This window comes from Puma concolor, chromosome B3, assembly GCF_028749965.1.
Source record: "Puma concolor isolate L17-30 chromosome B3, mPumCon1.1.hap2, whole genome shotgun sequence".
NCBI classification, from domain to species: Eukaryota; Metazoa; Chordata; class Mammalia; order Carnivora; family Felidae; genus Puma; species Puma concolor.
Genome location: NC_141672.1, coordinates 109,509,609 through 109,525,032, shown reverse-complemented (window position 1 = coordinate 109,525,032; position 15,424 = coordinate 109,509,609). Strand labels below are relative to the sequence as shown.

General features: G+C 39.7%; 1 protein-coding gene across 1 annotated transcript in view; it reads right to left on the bottom strand.

Annotated features, from left to right (window-relative positions):
• Nucleotides 1-15,424, bottom strand: part of HACD3 (3-hydroxyacyl-CoA dehydratase 3) — a 38,796-nt gene that overhangs the window by 16,958 nt on the left and 6,414 nt on the right. Inside the window, exons 2-4 of the mRNA XM_025919117.2 lie at nt 4,558-4,600; nt 2,585-2,658; nt 1,136-1,300 (exon numbers count right to left, since the gene is read on the bottom strand). Of these exons, the coding sequence (XP_025774902.1) occupies nt 1,136-1,300; nt 2,585-2,658; nt 4,558-4,600 (282 nt within the window). The remainder of the gene's footprint in view (nt 1-1,135; nt 1,301-2,584; nt 2,659-4,557; nt 4,601-15,424) is intronic.

Below are 15,424 nucleotides of genomic sequence, written 5' to 3'. Positions count from 1 at the left end.
AGCCCAGATCTTGGTTTCCACTATTATCCTTCAATAAAAAGAACAGAGCTCCTTGAAGAATGGCTGACTCTAGGGCTGGAGCAGGGAATATACAAGATAAGCCTGGGGCAGCTTATAGTGCTAGAAATTAAGAATGTCAAAAAAAAAAAAAAAAAAAAAAAAGCACCCCACAGTGATGGAGCTTTGTCAAAGGGACACAAGAGTCAACTGAAAAAGCTTCCAATAGCCAAAGCTGGAACAACACAAACAACAAAATAAATAATATAGTACTGGGTTATAACCCAAATATAAAATATTCATCAGTCCATACTGATATAAACAAATTATTGAATAAATGAAGAGGAGATAAATCTCCCATGTGGAAAAATTCCAAATAAAGTACGTAGACACTCTACCCTAAAGTTGGAAAGCATCACTCTTCACTCCTTTGGCATGGGCTATGCACAGTGACTTCCATCCAAAAAGTACACAGTAGGGGCACCTGGGTGGCTCAGTCGGTTTAAGTGTCCGACATTGGCTCAGGTCATGATCTCGCGGTCTGTGGGTTTGAGCCGGGCAGCTCAGAGCCTGGAGCCTCCTTCAGATTCTGTGTCTCCCTCTCTCTCTGCCCCTCCCCTGCTCACGCTCTGTCTCTCTCTCAAAAGAAAATAAACATTGAAAAATATTTTTTTAATTTAAACAAAAAGTACAAAGTAAAGAAAGGTGGGGGAGTAACATTACAGTGGAGAAATCTGACAAATGTTACCTCAGCCAGATGACCAAGATCAGTATCAACAGTGATAAATCATGCTGATAGTATGTGCCCTTGATACGACACAGTAAGAATTAAACCTCTGTGGTCTTCCTCCCCCCAAACCCATCACCCCATCTAATCATAAGAAAAACATTCGACACACCCCAGTTGAGAGACAAAATACAAAATACATGTCCAGTACTTCTATAAAACCATGTTTCCAGGTCTTTAACTGAATTTGTGTCTTTAACTGAATTTGTCTTTATTCTATCAGATAGATAAAGATACCTGCCAAATAGGTATCTGAGGTAGCCCAAATAACTTGTGTTCTTTATGATTTGTCTAGATCTTTTTTTTTTTTGATTTGTCTAGATCTTTACTAGGATCCAGGTCCTTACTGACCTTGGCTCTGAGCTCCATTTCCGCATCAGACTCGTCCAGCCAGCGATCAAAGTCGGGGGCCAAAAACAGTGGGCGCTTCTCCTGCTTGGTGAGTCTCTCCCACCAGTGACTTACTTTCTTCTGTACTGTAATGTTTACCTGCCTTTGGGTCAGTTTGTAAACCGGCTAGAAGAGAAAGTGAGAATGTGAGAGTGCCCTTGCCTTCCCATCCCTCACTCCTCCTGCGACAAGTGCACCAAGCCAGTGTAGCTACCCAGAGAAGCTCACAATATATGCTCACTCCCCTTCCTCCTCCATTCCTACAAGCCGTGATGCAAGGAGAACATCTGGACCAAGGGCTGGGATAGCCAAGAACTGCTAAGAATGGCGCTCTGTTTCTTTGATTCCTCCAGCAAATGACTTCAGAGGAAATCAGGGTGAGAAAGGCATATAGTTTCGGTTTTCCTGGAGGAAACCAGGCGAACCTCCTGCCAGACCTGTATCATGCAAGGCATGACTTCCAATCACTCTCTCAGTGCATCCTCACCGTCCACATTTCTCTCCCATGAAGATGACTGAATTCAAGTGGTCAACATTCCCTGGCCTAGCGAGCCCTTGTTTTTTAGAAAGGTCTACTCAAGACTGGAACTTAGTGGATACTTAGTGGATAATGACAACTCTATCACAAGGGCCAGCCTAGGGCATCTTCCCAACAAAACTCAAATTCTGAGAGGCTGTTCCAGTTCATTATTCCTCCACATAGCCTCTTCCTTCCTTACCTCCAAGGCAAGACCTATGACAGGTTCTCTATCCCTTACACTATTGCTGGCTATTAAAACAACCAAAACAACGGACCCCTCCTGCACAGAGAGATCAATATGCCCAGGCCCCCAGAGATAAGAGAGTAATTCCAGAAACTTCAATACACCATCTGTGAGATTCTCTCTCTTCCTGTCAGAAAAACTTCCTTGAGTTCTGAGAGAAAGGAAACTTCAATTATACTTCCAGCATTCTTTCTGAAGGTCAGCTGCCTCCACCTTTTCGGATTTCTACTGCCCCTGTGGCAAAGTCACATGAAAGTAAGCCCCTGGCGTGGGCTTTACCTAGCTTACGTAACTCTGCTCCCTGTGAGCGCCACACCCCTCTGTCTTCACTGAAAACCACAGAACATCAGAGCTGGAAAGGACCCTAAAGATTATTTAGTCCAATCATCCATTTAACACACACGAGGAAATTGTAACTCAAAGAAGTGAAGAGACTTGTTTGCACTGCTAATCACCTCAGGTTCTCTGACTTTCCTACTCCTTTGCAGCTAAAATCTGGGCTCAGTTCCCAATAAAAGAACCATATTCTCCTTTGGTTTTCATCTTATTTCCCCCCACATCTTATTTCCCTTGCCCTCCTATTTTACTGAACTACTAGTATTTATTTCCTAAAATGGAAAGGGAAGTGAGAAAAGAGAAAACATACCTCTGGTTTCACAGGGTCTAAGAACTCCAAGTGAAATTCATAGACATTGTCTCCTTTGGCACCATGTCCCTGAGCTAAAAAGAAAGAAATGTGGGTTACAATGTGAACAGGCAGAGCAAGGCCATCCAAAAGCTTGGTGCAGTTCTCTCAGAAGCATACAAATAGTAATGGGTCCTTCCAAAATGAGTAGGGGCTTGTGAGCAGAACTACTCGACAGCTAGATAAGCCGAATCCCAGACAAAAGTTTTATCTCCACATGTCCTTCTAATGATCAGTTCCAGAATATTTACTGAATCTTCCAATGTGGCCTTGATAATACCCAGTACAAATAAGAGGCAGGAAAAGCAATACAGAAAGCAAAGCCAAAGGTATCACATAGATATAAATTTAACTTTCACATTTACTTTGGTGCTGAATTCAGAACAGAGAAATATCAGGTGGGCGTATTCTCTTGACTGCAGTTAAGGAGAGTTGTGTGGAGAACACAGAAGTGCTGGACTGTCTCAGAGAAAGCTCTGAATCTAACATCTCCCTACCAATGACAGAAAAAGGAGATGCTCACTTCTCCTTTAGCACATCCCAAAAGGAATGAAAAAGAGAAATATAATTTCCTCGGCTCATTTCTAAGAGAGGATAAATGGATCTGGGATGAAAATCCCTGGGTTGCTCATTACACCATTCCTGTGCTTTGACATGGCTCCTTTCCCCAAATCAAGCAGGTGCCGTGCCTAGGTGCCAATGACTGCTAGACATCCCTTCCTCTCTAACTCTCTGACTTGTCTATCATTTGGTTCCCTCCTGGATTCTCATTCCTCATCTGGCCATATGTGGTACAACTTGCCTAATATCTGCTATATACAGGTGGCTACTGTTCTCTAGGACCATAAATTCCTTAAGGTTGAGCAGTCCATAATCTCCAACTGGCAAGATACACTTTCATCACTTAACTTCCTCTCTCAAATGTATAACACCCCAAAAATCTGAGCTGCTACAAGTGTTCTCATCTTGAAAAGCAGATACGAAAGCCAGGCTGTGGCTTTCATGCAAATATACCAAGGTAGATGGAATCTCAAGTAAAGCAGAAACTCGTCAATATCCCATAACCCCAGTCTTTTAGTAATGGCATTCCAAAGAACTAGAACAAAGAGAGAGCAGGGAGAATCCCATCCCATTGGGTGACAATGAATCTGGACCTACCCTCTCAGGCCCAGCAGCATATCTGCTGACGAACTAAGGAGAAAGGAGACAGAGGCAAGTTCACAGAAACAAAGACTGTCAGAGCAGCAAAGGCTCGAGGTATCATCCAGAATGCCATGTTTCTTAAACTGGCCTTTGACTGTACCATATCAGGGAGCTGCAAAATCTATTCAGAAAATTTCTATTTTTTGTTTTGATTATAATCTTTAAAAAAAAATCATAGTCTGGATTATCTAGATGGCTACATTATAATCAACTACTGACATACAAGTTTAGCAGCTGTGTTTGTGGCCATGTTCACAGCTGCAATAGAGCCAAGTATCACTTAAAGTGACCATATTTAATTCTTAACATGTTTTCTCAAACTGGGGCCTATGGCCTGGGAGGATCCTTAGGACATATTTTCAGGTGTCCATAGGTCCTAAAGTTTGAGAAACACAGATTATAACCAAATACCTTCATTTTATGGGTCCACAGAAGGCAGTAAGTTGTCCAAGGTGATAGCAGGATTAGAACTAGAAGATAGATCTCCTGATTTCCAGCTCGGGATTCTTTCTTGCTCTATCTACTGCCTCTCCAAGAGAAAAGTGGGACTTTAAATAAGTTCTTTGACTTTTTCAATCATGTATTTCAAAACCATCTAGTTTACCCCAAGAGCAGCAGAGAGGTGAGCATCAATAGAAAGTGAATAAAACAAATAGACAAAAAGAAAAAGAAACCACCACCACGCCTCTGTAGCTGTGTAGAAAGCGGGGAGCATTTGCCCGGATACTGACCTTTGAAATGCAGCACATTTTCAGTGATGCTGATGGCAGGATTCTGTGAAAAGAGACCAAGGATGCAAGAAGGGCATTTTAATAGGAGAAAAATGAAATTAACACCGGGCTTACTTCCCTCCATCCTTCCCCCTTAGGGACTTGACCTCCTACCTACGCCTCCTCCAGAAAATACATCTAGTTGTTTATTCACAGCTCTGTACGGGATTTCTCCGTGCCTATCTGTACCCATCTGAGATTGCAGGCTGCTGCAAGAAGAACCCTAAACTGTTCTCACTGTGCAGAACTATCAGATACTGAGTCAGTTCGTTCTGCTAATGGCAAATGGCACAAGGTGCTATGTGAGGTGCCTCCAGGGAATACGCAGATCTCCAAGACTCAGTCCCTGAGCTGTGGAGGCACAGAATCTAGTGGAACAGATGAGTCATTTCCTGTGAGAAGATATCAAATAGTATCAAATAACATATGCTCAAAACCAAGAGAGTAGTAAAAAGCAGTGAGTATTATGGACACTAATAAGAGAGCAAGCTCAAGAATCGAATGGCTGGGGCAAGTTTCACCAAAGGTGGGGCCTATAATGCAACATGAAGAGTCAATTAATTCCAACAAGTAGAGAGAAGGGCTGACAGTCACAGGGGATTGGTTCAAATTGAAATGTACAGTGCCCTCACCTCATGCTCCTCATGCTCTTAACGCCTATCCAAACCAACACTAGAAGAGATTAAATTCTCCAAATTGTTCACTTATTCCCAGAAGTTGACACGTGCCTTTAACTTCATATCTTAAAGTGAAACTCTTTTATCAATGGATAAGAAACTACTCACCTCCTACCTCCCAGCTCAAAGTTAATAATCAGGGAGCAGCGTGTTTCCAGTGACATAACTAATTCATTTAATTTTTCCCCTGTAGGCTCAGTTCTCTGTGCTGAGAGCTCCATCATGCATTGAAGGAAACCGACAAGACAGAGAGAAGGTTGGAGAGGGGGTATACTCATGGGGAGTGGGAGCCTGCAGGGTCTACTCACAGCCAAGAGTGTTAAGAAAAGGGAAAGAACGAAGGCTGGGGTAGGTGGGGGCGAGCAACTGGGCCGAGCTTTATGTTAAGAACCTCCCTAGTGGGAGTACAGACTTCAGGCTGAGATGCTCATGGAAAGGAGCTAAAAATCTAGATGATCTTCTCTTTCACAGGAAGAGGCAGTTAGGAAACCTCAGTAAAAGAGGCTACACTTCCAGGGACATAGTCCCTCAGTAATGGAAACAGGGTTTTGATATAGCTGTTCTCATTAAATCTAAAGTTCTAGAATGTCTGGAGGTAAATTTCCTACCGAGGTCACTTCTTGCCCAAACTGGGTATGTTTCCTATACTCTAAATCACTTGGAAGGAAAAATGAATAAAACTGAATCAGCAGCCAAAAAACTACTAACAAACAAAAGTCCAGGACCAGATGGCTTCACAGGTAAATACCAAACATTTAAAGAAGAGTTAATACCTATCTTTCTGAAACTATTCCAAAAACTTGGAGAGGAGAAATGCTTCCAAACCTATTCTGTGAGGCCAGCATTACCATTATACCAAAACCAGAGAAAAGAGATTATACACACACACACACACACACACACACACACACACAATTACAGACCAATATCTCTGATAAATACAGAAACAAAAATTTTCAACAAAATATTAGCAAACTTAAATCAACAGTACATTAAAAGGATCATACACCATGACTGAGATTGATTCCAGGGATGCAAAAATGTTTCCATATACTAAAATCAATCAACATGATACACCACATTAACAGAATGAAGGATAAAAGCCACATACATGATCATCTCAATAGATAAAAAAAGCATCTGACAAAATTCAACATCCAATGATAAATACAATGATATAATTTATCATCATTTATGATTAAACCTCTCAACAAAGAGTGTACAGAGGGAATACACCTCAACATAAAAAATGCCATATAAGACAAACTCATAGCTAATGTCATACTCAATGATGAAAAGCTGAAAGCTTTTCTCTAAGATCACAAAGACAAGGACACCCACTGTCCCCACTTTTATCTAACACAGTACTGGAAATCAGACTAAATAAATAAATAAATGGCATCCAAATTGGTTAAAAAAAAGAAGTAAAATTGTCACTATTTGCAGATAACATGAAGCTAATAAATACAGAAAAATTCTAAAGACTCCACCAAAAAACTACTAGAATTAATAAATGAATTCCATCAAGTTGCAGGATACAAAATCAATGTACAGAAATCTGCTGCATTTCTATACACTAATAATGGACTATCAGAAATGGAAATTAAGAAAACAATGTCATTTACACTTGCATCAGAAAGAATAAAATACCTAGGAATAAATTTAACCAAGGAGGGAAAAGACCTGGATTCTGAAAACTGTAAGACACAGGTGAAAAAAATTGAAAGATGATGTAAATAAATGGAAAGATATTCCAGGCTCATAGACTGGAAGAATTAATAGTATTAAATGCCCATACTACCAATAACAATCTACAGACTAAATGCAATCCCTATCAAAATACCAATGGCATTTTTCACAGAACTAGAATAAATAATCCTAAAATTTGTACAGAGCCACAAAAAGACCCCAAATAGCCAAAGCAATTTTGAGAAAGAAGAAGAAAGCAGGAGGCATCATGCTGCCTGATTTCAAACTATACTACAAAGCTATAGTAACCAAACAGTAGAGTACTGGCACAAAGATAGACACAGATCAATGGAACAGAATAGAAAACCCAGAAATAAACCCAAGCTTCCATGGTCAATTAATCTATGGCAAAGGAGGCAAGAATATGCAATGAGAAAAGGACAGTCTCTTCAATCAATGGTGTCAGGAAAACTGGACAGCTACATGTAAAAGAATGAAACTGGACCACTTTCTTATCCCGTATACAAAAATAAACTCAAAATGGATTGAAGATTTAAATGTAAGACCTGAAACAATAAAACTTCTAAAAGAAAACATAGGCAGTAAATTCCTGGACATTCATCTTTGAAATACTTTTTACATCTGTCTCTTCAGGCAAGGACAGCAAAAGCAAAAATAAACAAATACATCACACCAGAAAGCTTTTGCACAGTGAAGGAAACCATTAACAAAACAAAAAGGCAACTTACTGAATGGGTGAAAACATTTGTAAGCGATATATTCCATAAGGGATTAATATCCAAAATATATCAAGAACTCATATACAACTCAACACAGAAACAAAATCCAATTAAAAAAAGGGGCCCAGGATATGAATAGACATTTTTCCAAAGAAGACATACGGATAGCCAACAGACACATGAAAAGATGCTAAACATGACTAATCATCAGGGAAATGCAAATCAAAAGTACAATGAGATTATCACGTCACACCTGTCAGAATGGCTATTATCCAAAAGAAAAAAAAAAAATCTTGGTGAGGATGTGGAAAAAAGGGAGCCCTCATGTACTGTTGGTGAGAATGTAAATTGGTCAGCCACTATGGAAAACAGTATGGAGTTTCCTCAAAAAATTAAAATAGGACTACCATACAATCCAGCGACTCTTCTTCTGGGTATTTATCAAAAAAAAAAAAAAAAGAAAAGAAAGAAAATACTTTGCTAAGATTTAAGAACTTTTTAAATGTTTACGTATTTATTTTGAGGGGGAACAGGGCAGAGAGAGAGAGAGAACCCCAAGCAGGTTCTGTGCTGTCAGTGCAGAGCCCGATGCAGGGCTGATTCTACGAACCGTGAGATCATGAACTGAGCTAAAATCAAGAGTCAGACACTCAGCCAAGCCCCTGTCAACTACAATTTTTTAAAAAAAGAATATAAATTTCCTGCCAACCTCTACTTTGTTGCATCTCTCAAGCTTTGAATTATTATTTTCATTATCATTCAGTCTAACGTATGTTCTAATATTCATTACTGTTTCTTTCTTGATACGTGGGTTACTAAGAAGTATTTAATTTCCAAAATACATGAGATTTTCTAGTCATCTTATTATCAATTTCTACCTCAACTGCATTGTGGTCAGAGGATATTCTCTGTGTGATTTGAACCCTCTCAAATTTGTGGAGACTTGCATTAGGAAGCAGTATACAATCAAATCGTGTAAATGTTCTGAGTGTACTTGAATGTGTGTTCTAGAATTGTTAGACACAGGGTTCTACATATGTCTACTGGGTTTACTGTTAACTATTTACTCACATAATCTATATCCTTACTGAATTTTACCTTGTTATTCTATCAATTACTGAGAAATCACACTACTGTAAACGTCTATTTCTCCTTGTACTTCTGTTACTTTACATAATACTGAAGCCACATTAGTTACATATAATACTGTTTTGCCTTCCTGGTGAACTGAAACCTCTATCATTATGAACTGACCATTCAGTCTCTAAAAATACATTTTGCCTAAAATTCTCATCTGATATCAGCATCGCTATACCACAGGGATCTGCATTTGCTTCTGCCAGGCACCTATGGGCTCTACCAACTGAGACCACTTTAAATTCATGACTTGAGGATTTTTAGATCGCCAAAACTGTACGGTGTATTTGAGCTACATAATCTTTTAAGAGCCAACTAATGATTTTAACTCTTCAAGGACCTTTTCCCCACTTTACTCAGTGCTAAGACATCTGGGGAGGAGGGGATGGGATGGATTTACTTCTAGGTCATCGCTACCCTAAGAGTATAGTCCTCTGAAGTAGTTTGTGCGAAGAAGGGTTTCCTGTTGCATATTGCATATTCGATGGGCTTTGGTCTTATTCTGTCCCCTGCACTCTGTCGGGCAAAGTTCAAGTGTACTCAGTTGAGCAAATATTCTCAGGGCAAAGCAGTTTCTATATTCGGCTTTACCAGAATTCCCACTTTAATTTCTAACCTGTTCACTCTTTGATGATTTTAAGATTTTCACTGAATATTTTTAGTTGTTCTTAGGATCTGCACAACCTAGCCCATCTTTCACTAGAGAAGAATTGTCCTTTTGCTTATGAAAAGAGGAGTGGTTAGGGACAAGGGTAAAAGGTGACTCTGAAGTTAGATGGACCTGAGTTCAAATCCTAATTACACCACTTTTAGTTCTCTCATTCACTTTCAAATCCATAGCAACTATTTTTTTTTAACTTTATTTAGAGCAGGAGCGCATGCGCACGCACGTACGTGAGTGGGGGAGGGGCAGAGAGAGAGGGAGACAGAGGATCTGAAGTGGGCTCCGCACTGACAACACAGAGTCCAACACGGGGCTCAAACTCACGAACCTGAGATCATGACCTGAGCCAATTCAAGACTCAGACGCTTAACCAACTGAGCCACCCAGGCACCCCAGCAGCCATCATTATTTTTAAAACAACAGTAACACCACTTTTTTCACAAAACTGTTGCAAGAATTGAACAGTAACATGCACAGTCTGGCAGCTAGTAAGCACTCATATTCCGGTTGCTTTTCTTCCTCTGACTAGAATGCCCTTCTAAGCTTCCTTATATGTTGAATACTATTCATCTTTCAAAATCCAGGCCAAATATTAATTCCTCTTCTCTCCTACTCACCTCCAACATTAATAGTTTCCTTACTACTTTGTCTTTATTGTCATTATAATAATTATCACACTGTTCTGCAATTATTGTTTATTGGTGCATGGGCCCCTCTAGACTTGAGCTCCTTGATGGCAGGGGCTGTGTCTTATTCATCTCTGAATTCCTACTATCTCAACAACTAGTGAACTGAAGTTAAATCAATGCATCCCATTTTCATAATTTCTGACAGAGCTACAGAGTTCAGGGAACTATCTGCTACCTAAGCCTTTAGACATTTAGATCTCATTTAAACCATTCGTATTTCATTTTGCACGTGTGTGATTAATATATGCACAAAAAAGTTACATAGCAACCATGGGGCTGCTATCTTTAAAAGGGACTGTTTCCAAAATCAGCCCTTGGCTGGCATCTGGGAACCTGGCTTTCCTCCATCACCTAACAGTTGGTTCACTGTGCCTAGATTGTGCTTACAATGTGATTAATGGTGAACACGAACACCAACTTTCCTTCTGGGAGTCTAGAATTTTGGTACATGGATACTGCACCTGTAAGGGGCTTCCATGGACAGAAACATTACATAAAAGTCACTGCATTTTTCACTGCTGGGAAAAAGAGCAACTCAAGTATACAACCTCACAGGAAAGAGGAGGATGAGGAGCCCTGTGCGTGGATTTCTCCACGCTCCACTGTGTTTTTATCCTTTGCTGATCATATACCCTTTCACTGTCATAAACCTTAGCCAGGAATACAACCATATGCTGAATCCCATGAATCCTTCTAAGTGAATTAGCAAACATAGAGGTGGGTGTTGGGCATCCGTGCCAAAAAGCGTCTCAACCCAATGTTTTATTTTGGAAATTTTTCAGTTCACTTTAAAAAGTGAGGGGGAAAAAAGAGTGTAATGAATACTCATATGCCATTCATCAATTGCTTGTATTTAATCACACTTGCTTTTTCTACTACATGATGTTTCTGAATCATCTCACAATGAGTTGCAGACATCGTGACGCTTCACCCCTAAACATTTGAGCACGCTTCTTCTAAAAAGGACGATGTTCTCTTACATACTTACCACAATTTTCTCATACCTAAGAACAAAAATTCTGTATCATCTAACAACCAGTTTATATTCAAACAACTGTCTGGAAAAAAAAAAAAAAACGTTTACTTGTTTCAGTTCTCTACTGTAACGCAAAACTTGGAGGCTTGAAGCGAAACTATGCAGGTTGACTGGGGTTAGATGGACGGCTCCCCGGGATGCTCGCTAGGCCTATATATAGTATATTGGGCTGAACATCCACTCACATGGCTCAGAGTTGATGTTGCTGGTCATCTAGGAGTTCAGCTAGGGCTGCTGACCAGAGTACCTGTGTGTGTGACCTCTCTCTGTGATCTGGGTTTCTTACAGTGGGGCTGCTGAGTTCTGGGAAGGAATGTCTCGATAAGCAAGTGTTCTAAGAGAGAGAAAGCATAAGCTGGCAGTTCTCTTAAAAAAAGTTAGGTCTGGAACTGACTACAGCATCATTCTGCAGCATTCTACTAGTTAAGCTGCCACAGGACCTGTCCAGATTCAAAGGAAGAGAAAATAGAGTCCACTTCTCAACTGAGCTCTTGACATGGGTGCCTTTAAACCACTACTACATGTATACTTTTTTAAAAAAACCAATCCAGAATCCAATCAAGGATCATACATCCCATTTGACTGTTTAATGTCTATCTTAACCTAATACAGACTTCTACTTTTATTATGTTTAATCCATGCCAGTTGTCTTAGAAAATATATCATGTCCTGGATTTGTCTGTACATTCCTTCATATTAACCATTTTTGACAACAATACTTCATAAGTGATATAGGCACTTCTTTTTTTTCTTTTTCTTTTTTTTTTTTTTTGATATGGATACTTCTTAAGGTATCATAAGAAGAGGCCAATACTGTCATATGGGTGATACTAAGTTTGATCATTTGATTAAGAGACGGGGACTGCCAGAACCCTCTACTGTAAAGGTACTTTTTCTTTTGCAATTAGTAAATAATCTAACTGTCATCTCCTATTCTCTAACTCTTTCCTCCAGCTGTCACCCACTGTTAATCCTTGCCTGATTTGGAGGCTCCACAACGATTTTCTAATTCAATCATTCCTTCATTTTTTTTTTAAGCTGGCATTCGTGTGTAAGGAAGAGCTTTTTTCCCCTTTCTCTCTCCCTTCCCTCTTTTATTTTAAATTGAAATTTTTATTGAGATCATTGTAAATCTACATGCAGTTATAAGAAATAACACTGAGAGATCCTTTGTACTCTTTGCCCAGCTTCTCCCAATGATATTTTACATAATTATACATTGTATACATATTGTACATAACATACATAATTATACATATTGTATAATATCACAATCAGGATATTGATATTGATACAATCCACTCAACTTCTTCATAGTTTCCCTGTTCAACTTGTATTCATTTGTGTGTATGTGTGTGAGTTCTATACAACTTTACTACAAGTATAGGTTCTTCTATCCATCACAGTCAAGATACTGAACAGTTACAGATCCCTGGTGCTTAACCACGCCTACCTCCTGTCACCTTCCCCCAGCCTCCCCCATTGCTCCACCTTCATTTCTTTTTGACTATCACTATGAACTGGTGGATCTTCTTTTTTACTCCTCTCTACCAAAATCCACTACTATTCTTATTCTTTTTGATGTTCAAATTATCACAAATTTGGCCAGTGGAAATCTCTTCAAACTGGCTGCTATGTTATTCTGACTTGACCTTGTAGCCTTTGAGGATGTTGTATTTTTCTCTAGCACAGACTTATAATAATCTGCCATTTCTTCAAGGAGACTTAGTGCATTTAGTGGGAAATGGTAATTCAGGAAACAGGATCTGGCACATTGAGGTATACTCAATGCTCATTTTTAGTGTCTAGCTAGGAATTTTTAAAATCACATTGTCATATTTAAATTTCCAATTCAAATTTACTATTATAGAGCTTCTCATCTTCTGTTACTCAACATTTTTATCTTTTTACTTACAGTGAAAATCTTGGTTCCTAATAGCATTAACCTATTTACTTATTTGTGTGATCCTCAAAAAGTTTCTGAATTATATATCTACTTTTACTTACAATTAACCTACTGAGTAAAATATAACATTTATTTGCAGTTCTTTTTGTTCTCAGAATGTATTCTACTAAAGAACCAGAGTACTGTGTTCAATCGTTACTTGCATTAACTTACTCATCTGGATGGCTATGGTATCCACTTGAAATATAGTTAGGTCCTTTTGATTGTACTTTTGAATTTCAAGATTTGCCATTGTATTCTTTTTTATTGAGTTCTATTTTTGAATACGTAAAATACTCACATTGTCCAAAAGTCAAACTTTGTAGAAATGGATCTTCAGAAGTCCTGTCTTAAAGCTATCTCCCTCTACCACATTCCCGCTCACCACCTATAGGTAACCATTTCAGTAGTTTCTGGTTAATCTTTCCTTTATACGTATGCGTACACGTCTTCCAAAAAATAAGTAAATACACCCAGATATTCTTGTATCCCTTTCATTCTACATTAAAGGTAGCATATAATATACATTCTCACATACCTGCTTTTTTCACCTAACCCAATCCTCACCAGTTCATACAGACCTCACTTGTTCTTTTTACAGCTACATTATATTCAATTGGGTAAACATAACAGTACATATCCCCTTCAATCTCCCCTTTTGGAATCCAAATTCTACTTACACTTTAAAACGCAGGGCGCCTGGGTGGCTCAGTCGGTTAAGTGTCCGACTTCAGCTCAGGTCATGATCTCACAGTTGTGGGCTGGAGCCCCACATCTGGCTCTGTTCTGACAGCTCACAGCCTGGAGCCTGCTTCCGATTCTGTGTCTCCCTTTCTCTCTGCCTCTCCCCTGCTTGTGCGCTCTCTAAAAACAACGCAGCTCAAGGCCCACATCTTTTAGAAAGAAAGCCTTCCTCTTATCTCTGAACTCCAAAATGCTGCACCACTGATTTCTCCGCCCATCCCTTCCCCCCTCCCAGAAAAAAACTTCTTTAAAAGTTATCTATAATCATTACTTCTTCCTCACCATAAACTTACTCTTAAATCTACTCTGATCTAGCCTCCATCCCTGCCATTCCACTGAAACTGTTATTATCAAGATCAATAACCTCCATGCTGGCAAATCCAATAGACATGTTCAACCTGTGAGCATCACTGGACACAGCTGAATACACCCCACAGAAACACCCCTATCCCCTGGCATCTAGAATATCAGAGGACACTGGGTTTTATGCCTCACAGGCTACTCCTTCTCTATCTTTTGCTGTTCTTTCTCCTCTGCTCAACTTCTAAATGGCTGAGTAGCTCAGGACTCAACCCTGGGCTGCTTCCTATCTCCATCAGTTTTTTTGTTTTTAATTTTTTTTAACGTTTATTTATTTTTGAGAGAAAGAGAGACAGAGTATGAGCAAGGGAGGGGCAGAGAGAGAGGGAGGCACAGAATCCGGAGCAGGCTCCAGGCTCCGAGCTGCCAGCACAGAGCCCAACATGGGGCTCAAACTCACGAACTGCGAGATAATGACCTGAACCAAAGTCAGACACTTAACTGACTGAGCCACCCAGCTGACCCTCTACCAGTTTTTAATGTCTATCAGTTTTCTGTCATAAACTGGCATCGGGCCAAATTACACCCACAATATTTTATATGGCCTGCAGAAATTATTTTTGTTTTATTTATGTATTAATTTTTCATCTGAATTCACCACCAAGTACTTCCCACCCAGGGATTCTGCAGGAGCTGTTCCCTCTCTCTGTGACATTCAGTCCTCATCATTTTGCATGGCTTCTTCACATTTAGGTCTCTGCTCACATGACACTTCCTCAGACAGCTTCCCTGACAACCCAGTTTGAGGCGGTTCACATGATTCTTTCTCCTATTTGTCTTGTTTGGCTTTCTCCGTAACATTCACTATTAGCTCAAACTATTCGATGAACTTGTTTACTTCTATTATCACTCTTCCACCACTACCAGTGTCAGCACATAAACTTCATGAGAGGAGGGACCTCCGTCTGCCTTGGCTCATGCCCAAGTCCCAGAATCTGAGTCTAGAAGACTCCCAAGCATACAGTAGGCATTTACATACATTTGTTCAATAACTTCAGTGTAAAACTATGACTTTTTTTCATTTAAAAAAATCTGGATTTCCGGCTTCTCTTTCACAAATTAGAGAATTAGATGCCAACCTCAGATCTGCATTCTTGCACAACAGTAGCTCCCTCTGTAAGATGAACCCTATTCTCTACAACTGACC